The 18588-nt window shown below is 56.5% G+C and overlaps 1 protein-coding gene across 1 annotated transcript in view; it reads right to left on the bottom strand.

The window, feature by feature from the left end:
- Positions 1–3965: 3965 nt before the first annotated feature.
- LOC116958293 (uncharacterized) overlaps positions 3966–18588 on the bottom strand; it is a 32489-nt gene continuing 17866 nt past the window's right edge. Inside the window, 6 exon segments of the mRNA XM_076058443.1 lie at positions 3966–4592; positions 6850–7008; positions 8094–8288; positions 10520–10936; positions 12974–13906; positions 16814–17152. Of these exon segments, the coding sequence (XP_075914558.1) occupies positions 4464–4592; positions 6850–7008; positions 8094–8288; positions 10520–10936; positions 12974–13906; positions 16814–17152 (2172 nt within the window). The 3' untranslated portion in view covers positions 3966–4463.

The following is an 18588-nucleotide window of genomic DNA, read 5'->3' as shown; positions in this document are numbered from 1 at the left end:
GAGTGGGTGAGTGGGTAGGTGAGTGAGTGGGTAGGTGAGTGGGTGGGTGAGTGGGGTGGGTGGGTGAGTGGGTGAGTGGGTGAGTGTCTGGGTAGGTGAGTGGGTGGGTGAGTGGGTAGGTGAGTGAGTGGGTGGGTGAGTGGGTAGGTGAGTGAGTGGGTGGGTGAGTGGGTAGGTGACTGGGTGGGTGGGTGAGTGGGTGGGTGAGTGAGCGGGTTGTTGAGTGTCTGAGTGTCTGGGTGAGTGGGTGAGTGGGTGGGCGAGTGTCTGTGTGGGTGAGTAGGTGGGTGAGCGAGTCAGATCTGGACACTGCACCGTCTGCGACAGAGAGCTTCCTAGGTCATCGGATTCTCGAGAAACAAGTTCCGATTCTCGTTTGAAGTTGCATTAAACTCCCACCCCCCGCCGTGAGTCTGTGTGACCAGAGCGTCCCCCCCTTGCTCTCCGGTTTAGAGACATCGAGAGGCCGGCCCCGCCGACGGATCCATCCGGAGTTGAATTTGACCGGGCGGGCTGCTCGCAGATCCTTGGGTAATGTTAGTCACGGTCTCCATCATCGTCATCGGCGGTGAGTTCCTCCAGAGTGGGTGGGTGAGTGAGTAAATGGGTGGGTGAGGGGGTGAGTGAGTGGGCGAGTGGATGGGTGAGTGGGTGAGTGGGTTAGGTGGGTGAGTGGATGGGTGGGTGAGTGGATGAGTGGGTGGGTGAGTGGGTAGGTGGGTGAGTGGATGAATGGGTGAGTTGGTGAGTGGGTAGGTGGGTGAGTGGATGAGTGGGTGGGTGAGTGGATGGGTGAGTGGAGTGGGTGGGTGAGTGGATGAGTGGGTGGGTGAGTTGGTAGGTGGGTGAATCAGTGGGTGAGTGGGTGAGTTGGTGAGTGGGTGGGTGAGTTGGTGAGTGAGTTGGTGAGTGGGTAGGTGGGTGAGTGGATGAGTGAGTAGGTGGGTGAATGAGTGGGTAGGTGGGTGAATGAGTGGATAGGTGGGTGGGTGAATGAGTGGGTAGGTGGGTGAATGAGTGGGTAGGTGGGTGGGTGAGTGGGTGGGTGAATGAATGGGTAGGTGGGTGGGTGAGTGAATAGGTGAGCGAGTTAAATCTGAACACAGTCCCCATCATCGGTGAGCTCCTCCGGCAGGCAAGGCTGCGTTGGCTGGGTCATGTAGCCCGCATGCCCAGCCACCGCATGCCCAGTCACCGCATGCCCAAGCAGCTTTGATCGAGGGGGCTAAATGGGTGCGGCACAGGCTAGAGAAGAGATGGAGTGATGTGGTACAGGAGGACGTGGAGCTGAGTGGACCTGCCGATGACTGGTACCAGCGGTGTCAAGATCGGCCTCTGTGGAGGAGGCTCGTGAAGGACGCTGCTGGGCAGTTGGAGGCAGTCGCCCTAACCACTGCACCACCGCTCCACACACACACACAGTGCGCTAACCACTGCACCACCGCTCCCCCCCCCCCACACACACAGTGCGCTAACCACTGCACCACCGCTCCACACAGTGCGCTAACCACTGCACCACCACAGCTCCCCACTCACACAGTGCGCTAACCACTGCACCACCGCTCCCCCCCCCCCCACACACAGTGCGCTAACCACTGCACCACCACTCCCCACTCACACACACAGTGCACTAACCACTGCACCACCACAGCTCCCCACTCACACAGTGTGCTAACCACTGCACCACCGCTCCCCACTCACACACACTGCGCTAACCACTGCACCACCGCTCCCCCCCCCCCCCACACAGTGCGCTAACCACTGCACCACCGCTCCCCACTCACACACACACAGTGCGCTAACCACTGCACCACCACTCCCCACTCACACACACTGCACTAACCACTGCACCACCGCTCCCCACACACACACACACACATTGCGCTAACCACTGCACCACCGCTCCCCACTCACACACAGTGCGCTAACCACTGCACCACCGCTCCCCACACACACACAGTGCGCTAACCACTGCACCACCGCTCCCCACTCACACAGTGCGCTAACCACTGCACCACCACAGCTCCACACACAGTGTGCTAACCACTGCACCACCGCTCTCCCCACTCACACACATTGCGCTAACCACTGCACCACCGCTCCCCACACACACACAGTGCGCTAACCACTGCACCACCGCTCCCCACACACACACACATTGCGCTAACCACTGCACCACCGCTCCCCACACTCTCAGACCTCCGTCACCCACCCTCCCCCCCCCACACAGTGCAATCTCTCTCCCAGCACCCCACCCACACACCGCTCCCACCCCCCAACAAAGATAGCCACCAATCGCCAACGATCGCCTCCGTCTGATTTGCGGAGAGAATTTGAAGTTCTCGATTTATTTATAAACGACAACACTCTCACACCATCCCCTCCCCCCCCCCTTATCAACCCACCCCCCCCCCCCAATCTCACTCCTTCCCTGCCCACCCTGACCCCCCCAAATCAAAACCCCAACCCCTGAACCCACCACCTCACCCAGCGGGTGAAACACCCATGTACAATATTTACAGAGCACAGTCAAGTTTGCGATTGGCAAAAAGTCCTATCTTGTCCCATAACGTCGTGTTTGAAAATTGATTCGTTTTGTTCTTGTTCCTAAAAGTCTGACTGTTGAATGATGCCCACCAACTCCCAGCCCAGAGTAACTCACAAAATAAACCGTGGGTGTGTGTGTTAACTCCCAGCTTCCAGCCCAGAGTAACTCACAAATTAAACCGTGGGTGTGTGTGCCCACCAACTCCCAGCCCAGAGTAACTCACAAATTAAACCGTGGGTGTGTGTGTTAACAACTCCCAGCTCCAGCCCAGAGTAACTCACAAATTAAACGGTGGGCGTGTGTGTTAACAACTCACAGCTACAATCCAGAGTAACTCACAAATTAAACCGTGGGTGTGTGTGTTAACAACGCCCAGCTACAACCCAGAGTAACTCACAAATTAAACCGTGGGTGTGTGTGCCCACCAACTCCCAGCCCAGAGTAACTCACAAATTAAACCGTGGGTGTGTGTTAACAACTCCCAGCTTCCAGCCCAGAGTAACTCACAAATTAAACCGTGGGTGTGTGTGCCCACCAACTCCCAGCTTCCAGCCCAGAGTAACTCACAAATTAAACCGTGGGTGTGTGTGTTAACAACTCCCAGCTTCCAGCCCAGAGTAACTCACAAATTAAACCGTGGGTGTGTGTGCCCACCAACTCCCAGCTTCCAGCCCAGAGTAACTCACAAATTCAACCGTGGGTGTGTGTGTCAACAACTCCCAGCTACAACCCAGAGTAACTCACAAATTAAACCGTGGGTGTGTGTTAACAACTCCCAGCTTCAGCCCAGAGTAACTCACAAATTAAACCGTGGGTGTGTGTGCCCACCAACTCCCAGCTTCCAGCCCAGAGTAACTCACAAATTAAACCGTGGGTGTGTGTGTTAACAACTCCCAGCTTCCAGCCCAGAGTAACTCACAAATTCAACCGTGGGTGTGTGTGCCCACCAACTCCCAGCTACAACCCAGAGTAACTCACAAATTCAACCGTGGGTGTGTGTGTCAACAACTCCCAGCTACAACCCAGAGTAACTCACAAATTAAACCGTGGGTGTGTGTGCCCACCAACTCCCAGCTTCCAGCCCAGAGTAACTCACAAATTCAACCGTGGGTTTTGTGTGTCCACTACTCCCAGCTCCAGCCCAGAGGTACTCACAAATTGTGAGGTGTGGTAGTGCCATACCCCCACCCACCCACCCTCCCCACCCACCCACCCCCCCACCAATTCCCTCCCCCCTCCCCCTGCCCGCCCACCCTCGCTGTGGCAGCTGCACAGAGAGGTGGTGGCGCCTTTACCAAATATTTACAGCGAGCAACCAACGGAGTCCTCTCCAAACTCGCGATGACACAGACCCCCACCCCGCCCACTAACCCCTAACACCGCCCCCCCCCCACCTCACCCCCCCACCCACCCCCCCCCCCCCATAATAACGTGAGAGAGACACACACACACACATGGGGAGAGATTACCAATGGTAGAGACACGGGGAGAGATTGGGAGAGAGATGGGGAGAGACGCATGTATGTCCACCCAGGGATTAAACTGATCATTACCATCATCAACATGAGCAACCATCGCTATCACCATGATGATCACCATCATGATCACCATCATTATCACCATGATCATCACCATGATCACCATCATTATCACCATCATGATTACCATCATCATCACCATCATCACCATCATTGATCACCATGATCACCATCGTCATCACCACGATCACCACCATCATCATCATCACCACCACCACGATCACCGTTATCACCACCGTCAAGATCACACCCATCGTCACACGACCACCATAATCACCACGATCACCGTCGGCATCGTTACACCGCCGTCATCATCGTCGTCATCATCATCATGCGGTGTGGTGAGTGGAGAGGTTGGGGGGATGATGATGATGATGTCACGCTGATCCGATGACGATGAGCAGGTGGGAGATGGTGGCGACGCTGGCGAGGAGGTCTGGAGCCAGCCGGGCCATGTGTGTCTCCGAGAACTCGCACGGAGGAAAGATCTGCAGGACGTACGCCGCCTGGCGGAGACACGAGGGCAGGGGGGGAGGGAGATACAGGGAGATAGTCAGATAGTGTTAGTGGCGTTTCAATATTCTCTCCACGAACTAAACTATTGTTTTTATCTGACCAGCTAGTGCACCACTCGGCTACCGTGTAACTCTTTGTCGCAAGCGGCCTGGTCAACACAAACTAAACTATTAAACTATTTTTATTTCACCAGCTACTGTGTGTCTCTTAGTCACAAGCGGCCTGGTCATCACAAACTAAACTATTAAACTATAAAACTATTTTTATTTCACCAGCTACTGTGTAACTCTTTGTCGCAAGCGGCCTGGTCATCACAAACTAAACTATTAAACTATAAAACTATTTTTATTTCACCAGCTACTGTGTCTCTCTTTGTCACAAGCGGCCTGGCCATCACAAACTAAACTATTAAACTATTTTTATTTCACCAGCTACTGTGTGTCTCTTAGTCACAAGCGGCCTGGCCAACACAAACTAAACTATTAAACTATAAAACTATTTTTATTTCACCAGCTACTGTGTGTCTCTTTGTCACAAGCGGCCTGGCCATCACAAACTAAACTATTAAACTATTTTTATTTCACCAGCTACTGTGTATCTCTTAGTCACAAGCGGCCTGGCCAACACAAACTAAACTATTAAACTATAAACTATTTTTATTTCACCAGCTAGTGTGTGTCTCTTAGTCACAAGCGGCCTGGCCATCACAAACTAAACTATTAAACTATAAAACTATTTTTATTTCACCAGCTACTGTGTGTCTCTTAGTCACAAGCTGCCTGGCCATCACAAACTAAACTATAAACTATTTTTATTTCACCAGCTACTGTGTCTCTTAGTCACAAGCGGCCTGGCCAACACAAACTAAACTATAAAACTATTTTTATTTCACCAGCTACTGTGTATCTCTTTGTCACAAGCGGCCTGGCCAACACAAACTAAACTATGAAACTATAAAACTTTTTATTTCACCAGCTACTGTGTGTCTCTTAGTCACAAGCGGCCTGACCATCACAAACTAAACTATTAAACTATTTTTATTTCACCAGCTACTGTGTGTCTCTTAGTCACAAGCGGCCTGGCCATCACAAACTAAACTATTAAACTATAAAACTATTTTTATTTCACCAGCTACTGTGTGTCTCTTAGTCACAAGCGGCCTGGCCAACACAAACTAAACTATTAAACTATAAAACTATTTTTATTTCACCAGCTACTGTGTGTCTCTTTGTCACAAGCGGCCTGGCCAACACAAACAACTATTAAACTATAAAACTATTTTTATTTCACCAGCTACTGTGTATCTCTTAGTCACAAGCGGCCTGACCATCACAAACTAAACTATTAAACTATAAAACTATTTTTATTTCACCAGCTACCGTGTGTCTCTTAGTCACAAGCGGCCTGACCATCACAAACTAAACTATTAAACTATAAAACTATTTTTATTTTACCAGCTACTGTGTGTATCTGTCACAAGTGGCCTGGTCATCACAAACTAAACTATTAAACTATAAACTATTGTTTTATTTCACCAGCTACTGTGTATCTCTTAGTCACAAGCGGCCTGACCATCAGAAACTAAACTATTAAACTATAAAACTATTTTTATTTCACCAGCTACTGTGTGTCTCTTAGTCACAAGCGGCCAGGCCATCAGAAACTAAACTATTAAACTATAAAACTATTTTTATTTCACCAGCTACTGTGTGTCTCTTAGTCACAAGCGGCCTGACCATCACAAACTAAACTATTAAACTATAAACTTTTTTATTTCACCAGCTACTGTGTCTCTCTTAGTCACAAGCGGCCTGGCCATCACAAACTAAACTATTAAACTATAAACTATTTTTATTTCACCAGCTACTGTGTGTCTCTTAGTCACAAGTGGCCTGGTCATCACAAACTAAACTATTAAACTATAAAACTATTTTTATTTCACCAGCTACTGTGTGTCTCTTTGTCACAAGCGGCCTGGCCATCACAAACTAGATGTGTGTGTCATGTGTGTGGTGTGTTTAGTGTGTGTGTGTGTGTAGTGTGTGTGTGTTGTGTAGTGTGTAGTGTGTCTACAAGTGCAGAGAAAGTTTCTGCTACCCGCTACTAACAGCGCTCACACACCCACCCACCCCCCCTCGCCCACCCACCCACCCACCCCCACCCACCCACCCGCCCACCCACCCACCCACCCACCCCCCTCCCACCCACCCACCCACTCGCCCGCCCGCTCATCCACCCTCACGCCACCTGGTTTGACCCCGGGTTGGGCACGTTGATGATGCCGGCCGCCTGCTTGTGCTGCAGGTAGCTGATGAAGGCGGTGCTCAGCGACTCCGTCTGCACCACCATGTCCTCCTGGTCGCGCCCGCACGGCAGCGCCAGCAGCACGCAGTAGTCGCTCTCCACCTGCGGGCGGTGGTGCAGCAGCAGCAGGAGGGGCAGCAGTAGGGGCAGCAGTAGGGGCAGCAGTAGGGGCAGCAGTAGGGGCAGCAGCAGCAGTAGGGGCCGGTAGGGGTAGCAGTAACAGTAGGGGTAGCAGTAGAGGTAGCAGTAGAGGCAGCAGTAGGGGTAGCAGTAGAGGCAGCAGTAGAGGTAGCAGCAGGAGGGGCAGCAGTAGCAGTAGGGGCAGCAGTAGCAGTAGGGGCCGGTAGGGGCAGCAGTAGGGGCAGCAGTAACAGTAGGGGTAGCAGTAGAGGCAGCAGTAACAGTAGGGGTAGCAGTAGAGGCAGCAGTAGGGGCAGCATTAGGGGCAGCAGTAGCAGTAGGGGCCGGTAGGGGTAGCAGTAACAGTAGGGGCAGCAGTAGAGGCAGCAGTAGGGGTAGCAGTAGAGGCAGCAGTAGGGGCAGCAGGTTAACTCACCTCCAATTGCCCACCCATCGACTTTAATTCTCTCACCCACCCACTCACCGCACTGCAGGTCACAACACCTGCCCACCCGCCCACCTGCCCACTCGCCCACCCACCCACTCACCCACTCACCCACCCACCCGCCCACCCACCCACTCGCCCACCCACCCACTCACTCACCCACCCACCCACTCACTCACCCACCCACTCACCCACCCACCCACTCACCCACTCACTCACCCACCCGCCCACCCACCCACTCGCCCACCCACCCACTCACTCACCCACCCACCCACTCACTCACCCACCCACTCACCCACCCACCCACTCACCCACTCACTCACTCACCGCACTGCAGGTCACAACACCCGCCCACTCGCCCGCCCACTCGCCCACCCACTCACCCACCCACCCACTCACCCACCCACTCAACCACCCACCCAGTCAACCACTCAACCCACCCACCCACTCAACCACTCAACCCACTCAACCCACCCACCCCACTCACCCCACTCCCACCAACCCGCTCACCCCTCTCCTCACTCGCCCCACCCACCCACCCACTCACCCACCCACCCACTCACCCCCCCACCCACTCACCCACCCACCCACTCACCCCCACACCCACCGCTCACCCACTCACCGCCATCCGCTTAGCGACTGCGTCCAGCTGCCCCGGCTCGAGCCTCATGCGCTGGGCGATGCGCAGGGGGGGTCCGGCGTCGGGTGACGGCAGTGAGCGGTGTGCCAGGACATTGTTGCCGGACACGAAGTGGAACTGCACGGCCGCCGTGTCGTTCTTGAGGGCCACTAGGCCCTGCCACACCACCGGGTACTTCTGCTCGTGTGGGTGGGTGGTGGGTGGGTGGGTGGGTGAGTGAGTGAGTGGGTGGGTGAGTGGGTGAGTGGGTGGGTGAGTGAGTGGGTGGGTGAGTGAGTGAGTGGGTGAGTGGGTGGGTGAGTGAGTGGGTGGGTGAGTGGGTGAGTGTGTGAGTGAGTGGGTGAGTGAGTGGGTGGGTGAGTGGGTGGGTGGGTGAGTGGGTGAGTGTGTGAGTGAGTGGGTGAGTGAGTGAGTGAGTGGGTGGGTGGGTGAGTGAGTGGGTGGGTGGGTGAGTAGTGAGTGGGTGAGTGAGTGGGTGGGTGAGTGAGTGGGTGGGTGAGTGGGTGAGTGAGTGGGTGGGTGAGTGAGTGGGTGGGTGAGTGAGTGAGTGGGTGAGTGGGTGAGTGAGTGAGTGGGTGAGTGAGTAAGTGGGTGAGTAGTGAGTGAGTGGGTGAGTGAGTGAGTGGGTGAGTGGGTGGGTGAGTGAGTGGGTGGGTGAGTGGGTGAGTGTGTGAGTGAGTGGGTGAGTGAGTGGGTGGGTGAGTGAGTGAGTGGGTGGGTGGGTGAGTGGGTGGGTGAGTGAGTGAGTGGGTGAGTGAGTGGGTGGGTGAGTGGGTGAGTGAGTGAGTGAGTAAGTGGGTGGGTGAGTGAGTGAGTGGGTGAGTGGGTGAGTGAGTGGGTGAGTGGGTGGGTGGGTGAGTGAGTGAGTGATTGGGTGAGTGAGTGGGTGGGTGAGTGAGTGAGTGGGTGAGTGTGTGAGTGAGTGGGTGGAGGCGAGAGGGGAGAGGAGATGGGACGAGAGGGGAGGCGGGGGACGCGGGATGGGGAGGAGAGGAGGGAGGGGAAGGGAGATGATGGAGGGGGAGATGGAGGAGAGGGGGATGTTAAAACGAGGCTGAACACTCTCTCGCGCATAGCTGCCACCACCATAGTCACCACCGCCGTTGCCGCCAACCACCACCACCATGGTCACCGCCAACTCTCCACTCTCTCCACAAGTGCCCCATCACCGATCACTGCCACCACCGTCACCACCACCGTTGCCACCACCGCCGTCGCCACCACCACCATCATAGTCACCACCAACTCTCCACAGCTGCCCCATCACTGCCACCACCGTCACCACCACTGCCACCACCACCATAGTCACCACCAACTCTCCACTCTCTCCACAACTGCCCCATCACCGATTGGGAGTTGTGGGGGTGGAGTGTCCGATGGTACAAAATACCCAGGCAGGTGCTTAGTTTTGGTGGGGCTCATGGTAAGGCCCCACCTCTTAGTGGCACGCTCCAGTCTCAGCAGCAGCGTCTCCAACTCCTCCTCTGAGTGAGCAGCTATTACCAAATCATCGGCATACATAACGTGGTTGAGCAATAGGGAGCCATCCCTTGACCGCACCCGGGCATCGATCAGCCTCCCATTATATCTGTACCATATGGAGATTCCCCCGGTACAGCTATTGAAGGCTTCACGAACTACGTGGTCAAAATAGATGTTAAATAATGTGGGAGCCAGAGGACATCCCTGTCGCACCCCAAGGTGTACAGAGAATGGCTCCGACTCCCGGCCACGTAGTTTTACACGGGCCCGCTCACCATCATGAAGGTCCTTAATGATCGTGAGCAGAGGGTCAGGTACTCCAAAAGCACGAAGAACGACCCAGAGCCCAGGCCTACTGATGATATCATAGGCCTTGACCAGGTCAACACCTCTGCTGTAGCAGACGGACAGAAAATACGGCATCTGTGCAGGACCGCCCTTTCCTGAAACCGCGTTGGGGCTCCGCAAGCCTCTCCTCAGCGTGCCTGGCGAGGCGATGTTGAATAATCCTTGCCAGGACCTTTCCCGGCACACTGAGGAGTGAGATGCCCCTGTAGTTGTTACAGTCTGTGCGGTCCCCCTTCTTAAAGAGGGGGACCACCAGGGCATCCTTCCAATCCTGTGGAATCCGTCCAGTGATCCAGACTGTTATGATGTCATGTAGGGCAGTCTGTGCACAAACGCCACCCTCCCTCAGCATTTCGCTTGGGAGATCATCTCTGCCCGCTGCCTTTGCTGGTCTCGGACTCCGGATCGCCTTCAGTACTTCCTCAACAGACGGCAGCTCAGCCAGCCACTCACAGGGAGTGTGACTTCTTCTTCCCACCACAGTCACCACCACCACCCTCACCACCACCCACCACCACCACCACCACCACCCTCACCACCCTCACCACCACCACCACCACCATCACCATCCTCCTCACCTTCATGAGCTTCTGCAGGTCCAGCGTGCGGTGCACGTGGCTACCATCCGGCCTCCCGGGCACCATCAGCAACATCCTCCCACTGCCTCCGACCGCCAGCTGCTGCTGCTGTTGCTGCTGCTGCTGCTGCTGCTGCATCGCCATCAACAGCTGCTGCTGCTGCTGCTGCTGCTGCTGTTGCATGGAAGCTGCGGGCACCGCGGCTGTGCCGGGCCTCGCCAGCGGCGACAGCTTGGGTTCGACGCGCACGCCACAAGCGGGCGCAGCCTGGTACGGAGCGGCAGCGGCGCGAGCGCCATCCAACGACGTCCGTTGCAAGGAGGCGCGGCGCTGCTGCTGCTGTTGCTGTTGCTGCTGCTGCTGTTGCTGCTGCTGCTGTTGCTGCTGCTGCTGCTGCTGCAAGTGGATTTGATCCGCCTGCAGGGGAGAGGCGAGAGTGGGAGCGAGCGAGCGGGCGGGCGGGGCGGTGGGTGAGGTGGGGACGTACTTCGCGCGAGCGACAAACCGTCTCTCGTCGGCCCTTTCGGTCAAGTCACGTTGAAGGGAAAACAACAAAGAGCGCGTAAAAACGATGAGAATCCTCACGACGTTTCGACCGTAGCGCAAACGGCCGTCATCGGGTGTGGGGGAAAAAAAACCAACGGCAAAGAAAACATTTGACAGAAGCGGCGGTTTCGCGTTTTATTTATTTGTAAAAAAAAAACCTGCGTTTGTGTTCATTTATATAAAAAAAAACGTTTTTATAAATAACCGCCACTTGTTTCAAATGGTTTTTTTTGCCGCTGGTTTTTCCACACCTGTCGAAACGTCGTGAGAATTTTTTTTCGTCGTTTTATACGTGTTTAATTATTTTATCGTTTCCCTTCAAGGTGACCTTACCGAAAGAGCTAAGAATATGAATTACTGCAGTCACGAAAGCTTTAAATCAAAATTTAAACTATGAACTGTTTGAACTAAGCTATTCTCAACTGAAAAATTGTTTGTGTTTGACCGGCTAGTGCCCCATTGAAGCTACTGTGTGTCTCTTAGTCACAAGCGGCCTGGTCATCACAAACTAAACTATTAAACTATAAAACTATTTTTATTTCACCAGCTACTGTGTGTCTCTTAGTCACAAGCGGCCTGGCCATCACAAACTAAACCATTAAACTATAAAACTATTTTTATTTCACCAGCTACTGTGTATCTGTCACAAGCGGCCTGGTCATCACAAACTAAACTATTAAACTATTTTTATTTCACCAGCTACTGTGTGTCTCTTAGTCACAAGTGGCCTGGCCATCACAAACTAAACTATTAAACTATAAAACTATTTTTATTTCACCAGCTACTGTGTATCTGTCACAAGCGGCCTGGTCATCACAAACTAAAATATTAAACTATAAAACTATTTTTATTTCACCAGCTACTGTGTGTCTCTTAGTCACAAGCGGCCTGGCCATCACAAATTATAGCTCGGCAAAGTAGCTGATCATCATCATCACGTGAGACCATAAAAATCCGCAGAAACCACAGAGACCCATACTCATCGCGGCCCAAACTAAACTCTTTTTTAATGTACCAGGTACAGCCCACGTATGATAGCCCAAAGAAGCGAATAATCATCATCACGTGGGACATTTAGAGGAGCTAAAATACTCTCAATGCGTGACGTCCATTCCAAAACGTGGAGGGGGAAAAACCCGGAGGATCTGGAGGAAAATCCGCGCAAGCATCACAGGGAGAGGGACGGAAACTTCAAATATGCAGCTGCAGGTATCAACAGGGTCGGTATCGAACCCACGACCTCCTGCGTACCAGGCGAGGTAGTCAACATCTCCGAGCCACCGTGAAATAGGGCACTCGTCCCACGCTAGGTGCGCTTTCAGAAAGAGACACACCAAGACCCAGGTCTCGAACCCAAGCTCTGTGTCTCTGACATGGCCATCGTGAACCCCACCCACCCACACGGCCGTCGTGAACCCCACCCACCCACACGGACACCGTGAACCCCACCCACCCACACGGCCAAAACAGTGAACCCCACCCACCCACACGGACACCGTGAACCCCACCCACCCACACGGACACAGTGAACCCCACCCACCCACCCACACGGACACCGTGAACCCCACCCACCCACACGGCCACCGTGAACCCCACCCACCCACACGGTCACCGTGAACCCCACCCACCCACACGGTCACCGTGAACCCCACCCACCCACACGGTCACCGTGAACCCCACCCACCCACACGGTCACCGTGAACCCCACCCACCCACACAGTGAACCCCACCCACCCACACGGTCACCGTGAACCCCACCCACCCACACGGTCACCGTGAACCCCACCCACCCACACGGTCACCGTGAACCCCACCCACCCACACCCACCCACCCACACGGTCACCGTGAACCCCACCCACCCACACGGTCACCGTGAACCCCACCCTCTACCCCTCCCCCTGCCTCACCTGTGCCTGGGCTCGGGCGAGTAGCAGAGATTCCGGGGGTCCGTGTAGACCCCTCGGGGGCGCCCCCCCCATATCCGCAATCAGCCCCTGACCCCCAAGGAGGTGCGACGCTCCTGGGTGGTGACTTCCGGATATGGGGGTCCCCGAATGGTGGGTTCCGGACATTGGGGTCCCGGGATGGTGCGTTCCGGATATGGGGGTCCCGGGATGGTGCATTCCGGATATGGGGGTCCCAGGATGGTGCGTTCCGGATATGGGGGTTCCAGGATGGTGCGTTCCGGATATGGGGGTTCCAGGATGGTGAGTTGTGGATACTGGGGTTCCAGGATAGTGGGTTCCGGGATGGTGTGTTCCGGATACGGGGGTTCCGGGATGGTGGGTTCCGGATATGGGGGTTCCGGGATGGTGGGTTCCGGGATGGTGGGTTGCGGATACGGGGGTCCCGGGATGGTGGGTTGCGGATACGGGAGTCCCGGAATGGTGGGTTGCGGATACCGGGGTTCCGGGATGGTGGCTTCCGGGATGGTGCGTTCCGGATACGGGGGTCCCGGGATGGTGGGTTCCGGGATGGTGCGTTCCGGATACGGGGGTCCCGGGATGGTGCGTTCCGGATATGGGGGTTCCAGGATGGTGAGTTGCGGATACGGGGGTCCCGGGATGGTGGGTTCCGGAATGCAGGATGGCCGAGTGGTGAGCGGCAGATATCGGGGCTCCGGGTAAATTTGGGGCGCTTTTAGTTCGTGTGACTTGCTGCTGTTGTTGTTGTTGCTGCTGCAGTTGCTGTTGTTGTTGTTGCTGGTGATGGGGGTGATGGTGCTGGTGATGGGGGTGATGGTGCTGATGGGCCAGGCTGTGATGTTGCTGCTGCTGTTGCTGCTGCTGCTGCTGATGGTGCTGATGTTGTGGGAGGCCGTGGTCTGTGTCACTCTGAGCCTGTGGGAGTGAGGAGGGGGGGTCGCGTGAAACCTCACCGTCATCACCACAACCACCACCATCACCACCACTACAACCACCACCACCACTACAACCACTACAACCACCACCACTACAACCACCATCACCACCACCACTACAACCACCACCACTACAACCACCACCACCACTATCACTACAACCACCATCACTACAACCAACACAATCACTACAACCAACACCATCACCACCACCACCACTACAACCACCACCACTACAACCACCATCAGCACCACCACCACCACTACAACCACCATCATCACCACCACCACTACAACCACCACCACCACTACAACCACCACAACCACCACAACCATCACCGCTACAACCACCACCACTACAACCACCACCACTACAACCACCACCACCATCACTACAACCACCACCATCACTACAACCACCATCACTACAACCAACACAATCACTACAACCAACACCATCACCACAACCACCACTACAACCACCAGCACCACTACAACCACCACCACCACAACCACCACCACCACTACAACCACCACCACCACCACCACAACCACCATCACTACAACCACCACCACCACCACAAGCACCACCACTACAACCACCATCACAACCACCACCAACACTACAACCACCACCACCACTACAACCACCATCACGACAACCACCACCACCACCACTACAACCACCATCACTACAACCACCACCACCACTACAACCACCATCACTACAACCACCACTACAACCACCACCATCACTACAACCACCATCATCACTACAACCACCACCACCATCACTGCAACCACCACCACCACACGCACCACCAACAACACACACACGCACCACCATCACACACACGCACCACCATCACACACACACGCACAACCACCATCACACACCACACGCACCACCACCACACACACGCACCACCACCATCACACAACACACACCACCACCATCACACAACACGCACCACCACCATCACACAACACGCACCACCACCATCACACAACACACACCACCACCATCACACACACACCACCACCATCACACACACGCACCACCACCATCACACAACACACACCACCACCATCACACACACGCACCACCACCATCACCACACGCACCACCACCATCACACACACGCACCACCACCATCACCACACGCACCACCACCATCACCACACGCACCACCACCACCATACAACACGCACAACCACCACCACACAACACGCACCACCACCATCACACAACACGCGCCACCACCACCACCATCACACAACACGCACCACCACAATCACACAACACGCACCACCACCATCACCACACGCACCACCACCATCACACACACGCACCACCACCATCACCACACGCACCACCACCATCACCACACGCACCACCACCACCATACAACACGCACAACCACCACCACACAACACGCACCACCACCATCACACAACACGCGCCACCACCACCACCATCACACAACACGCACCACCACCATCACACAACACGCACCATCACACAACACGCACCACCACCATCACCACACGCACCACCACCATCACACAACACGCACAACCACCATCACACAACACGCACCACCACCATCACACAACACGCACCACCACCATCACACACACACGCACCACCACCATCACACAACACGCACCACCATCACCATCACACACGCACCACCACCACCATCACACAACACGCACCACCATCACCATCACACACACACGCACCATCACCATCACACAACACGCACCACCATCACACACACACGCACCACCATCACACACACACGCACCACCACCATCACACAACACGCACCACCATCACACACACACGCACCACCATCACACACACGCACCACCACCAACACACAACACGCACCACCACCAACACACAACACGCACCACCACCATCACACACACGCACCATCACCAACACACAACACGCGCCACCACCATCACACAACACGCACCACCACCATCACACCACACGCACCACCATCACACAACATGCACCACCATCACACACACATGCACCACCACCATCACACAACACGCGCCACCACCATCACACAACACGCACCACCACCATCACACCACACGCACCACCATCACACAACATGCACCACCATCACACCACACGCACCAGCACCACCACCATCACACACCACACGCACCACCACCAACCACCATCACACAACACACACCACCACCATCACACACACACACGCACCACCACCATCACACACACACGCACCACCACCATCACACAACACGCACCACCACCATCACACACACGCACCATCACCAACACACAACACGCACCACCACCATCACACACACACACACACGCACCACCACCATCACACAACACGCGCCACCACCAACACACAACACACAACACGCACCACCACCACACACACACACATGCACCACCACCACCATCACACAACACGCACCACCATCACACACCACACGCACCACCACCATCACACAACACGCGCCACCACCATCACACAACACACAACACGCACCACCACCACACACACACACACATGCACCACCACCACCATCACACACCACACGCACCACCACCATCACACAACACGCACCACCACCATCACACACACCACCATCACACAACACGCACCACCACCATCACACAACACGCACCACCACCATCACACACACCACCAACACACACACGCACCACCATCACACAACACGCACCACCACCATCACACACACACGCACCGCCAACCACCACCAACACACACCACACGCGCCACCAACCACCATCACCCACCACCACCACCCACCGTGCCATGTTCAGGAAAACAGAACCAACCCACCAACCGCGGCCGGTTCCTACCTGCACGGTCACCATTCCCCTCGAAGGCGGCAGGCCGCCGGCACCGCCGGTGCCGCCGCCGCCGGCAAACTGCCGGTACTGCGGCTCCCCATAGACTCCACGGTAGTCGTGGTACAAACTGCCGGCTGCTGCTCCCATCCCGCCGTGCTGCTGCTGGTGCTGCTGGTGCTGCTGCTGGTGCTGGTGGTGGTGGTGCTGCTGCTGCTGCTGGGCCGTTTTGGCGGAGGGCGATGGGGCGCCGGGAGAGGAGGAGTCGTAGGCCCGGCGAGCCTCCGGCGTGGCGGGAGGCTCGTCCTGCGGTGGATGGCCGTAGAGTCCCGAGGGGCCAATCACCACCACCTGCAGCGGGGAAACAGAGGGGTTGACGGTGGCCGTGTGGGTGGGTGGGTGGGGTTCACGGTGTGTGGGTGGGTGGGGTTGACGGTGGCCGTGTGGGTGGGTGGGTGGGGTTCACGGTGGCCGTGTGGGTGGGTGGGGTTCACGGAGGCCGTGTGGGTGGGTGGGTGGGGTTCACGGTGGCCGTGTGGGTGGGTGGGTGGGGTTCACGGCGGCCGTGTGGGTGGGTGGGATTCACTGTGGCCGTGTGGGTGGGTGGTTTTCACGATGTCCGTGTGGGTGGGTGGGGTTCACGGTGGTCGTGTGGGTGGGTGGGGTTCACGGAGGCCGTGTGGGTGGGTGGGTGGGGTTCACGGAGGCCGTGTGGGTGGGTGGGTGGGGTTCACGGTGGCCGTGTGGGTGGGTGGGTGGGGTTCACGGCGGCCGTGTGGGTGGGTGGGATTCACTGTGGCCGTGTGGGTGGGTGGTTTTCACGATGTCCGTGTGGGTGGGTGGGGTTCACGGTGGTCGTGTGGGTGGGTGGGGTTCACTGTGACCGTGTGGGTGGGTGGGGTTCACGGTGGTCGTGTGGGTGGGTGGGGTTCACGGTGACCGTGTGGGTGGGTCGGGTTCACGGAGGCCGTGTGGGTGGGTGGGTGGGGTTCACGATGGCCGTGTGGGTGGGTGGGGTTCACGGAGGCCGTGTGGGTGGGTGGGTGGGGTTCACGGAGGCCGTGTGGGTGGGTGGGTGGGGTTCACGTTGGCCGTGTGGGTGGGTGGGGTTCACGGTGGCCGTGTGGGTGGGTGGGGTTCACGGTGTCCGTGTGGGTGGGTGGGGTTCACTGTGTCCGTGTGGGTGGGTGGGTGGGGTTCACGGAGGCCGTGTGGGTGGGTGGGTGGGGTTCACGTTGGCCGTGTGGGTGGGTGGGGTTCACGGTGGCCGTGTGGGTGGGTGGGGTTCACGGTGTCCGTGTGGGTGGGTGGGGTTCACGGTGGCCGTGTGGGTGGGTGGGGTTCACGGTGTCCGTGTGGGTGGGTGGGGTTCACGATGGCCGTGTGGGTGGGTGGGGTTCACGGCGGCCGTGTGGGTGGGTGGGGTTCACGGTGACCGTGTGGGTGGGTGGGGTTCACGGTGGCCGTGTGGGTGGGTGGGTGGGGTTCACGGAGGCCGTGTGGGTGGGTGGGGTTCACGGTGGCCGTGTGGGTGGGTGGGGTTCACGGTGGCCGTGTGGGTGGGTGGGTGGGGTTCACGGTGGCCGTGTGGGTGGGTGGGTGGGGTTCACGGTGGCCGTGTGGGTGGGTGGGGTTCATGGTGACCGTGTGGGTGGGTGGGGTTCACGGTGGCCGTGTGGGTGGGTGGGATTCACGGTGACCGTGTGGGTGGGTGGGGTTCACGGCGTCCGTGTGGGTGGGTGGGGTTCACTGTGGCCGTGTGGGTGGGTGGCGTTCACGGTGGCCGT

Source organism: Petromyzon marinus (genome assembly GCF_048934315.1).
Source record: "Petromyzon marinus isolate PM22_M1 ecotype Great Lakes invasive population chromosome 75 unlocalized genomic scaffold, UKy_Petmar_22M1.pri1.0 chr75_unloc.1, whole genome shotgun sequence".
Taxonomy (NCBI): Eukaryota; Metazoa; Chordata; class Hyperoartia; order Petromyzontiformes; family Petromyzontidae; genus Petromyzon; species Petromyzon marinus.
The sequence above is the reverse complement of the archived record's forward strand: the minus strand, read 5'-3'. Positions and strand labels throughout refer to the sequence as shown.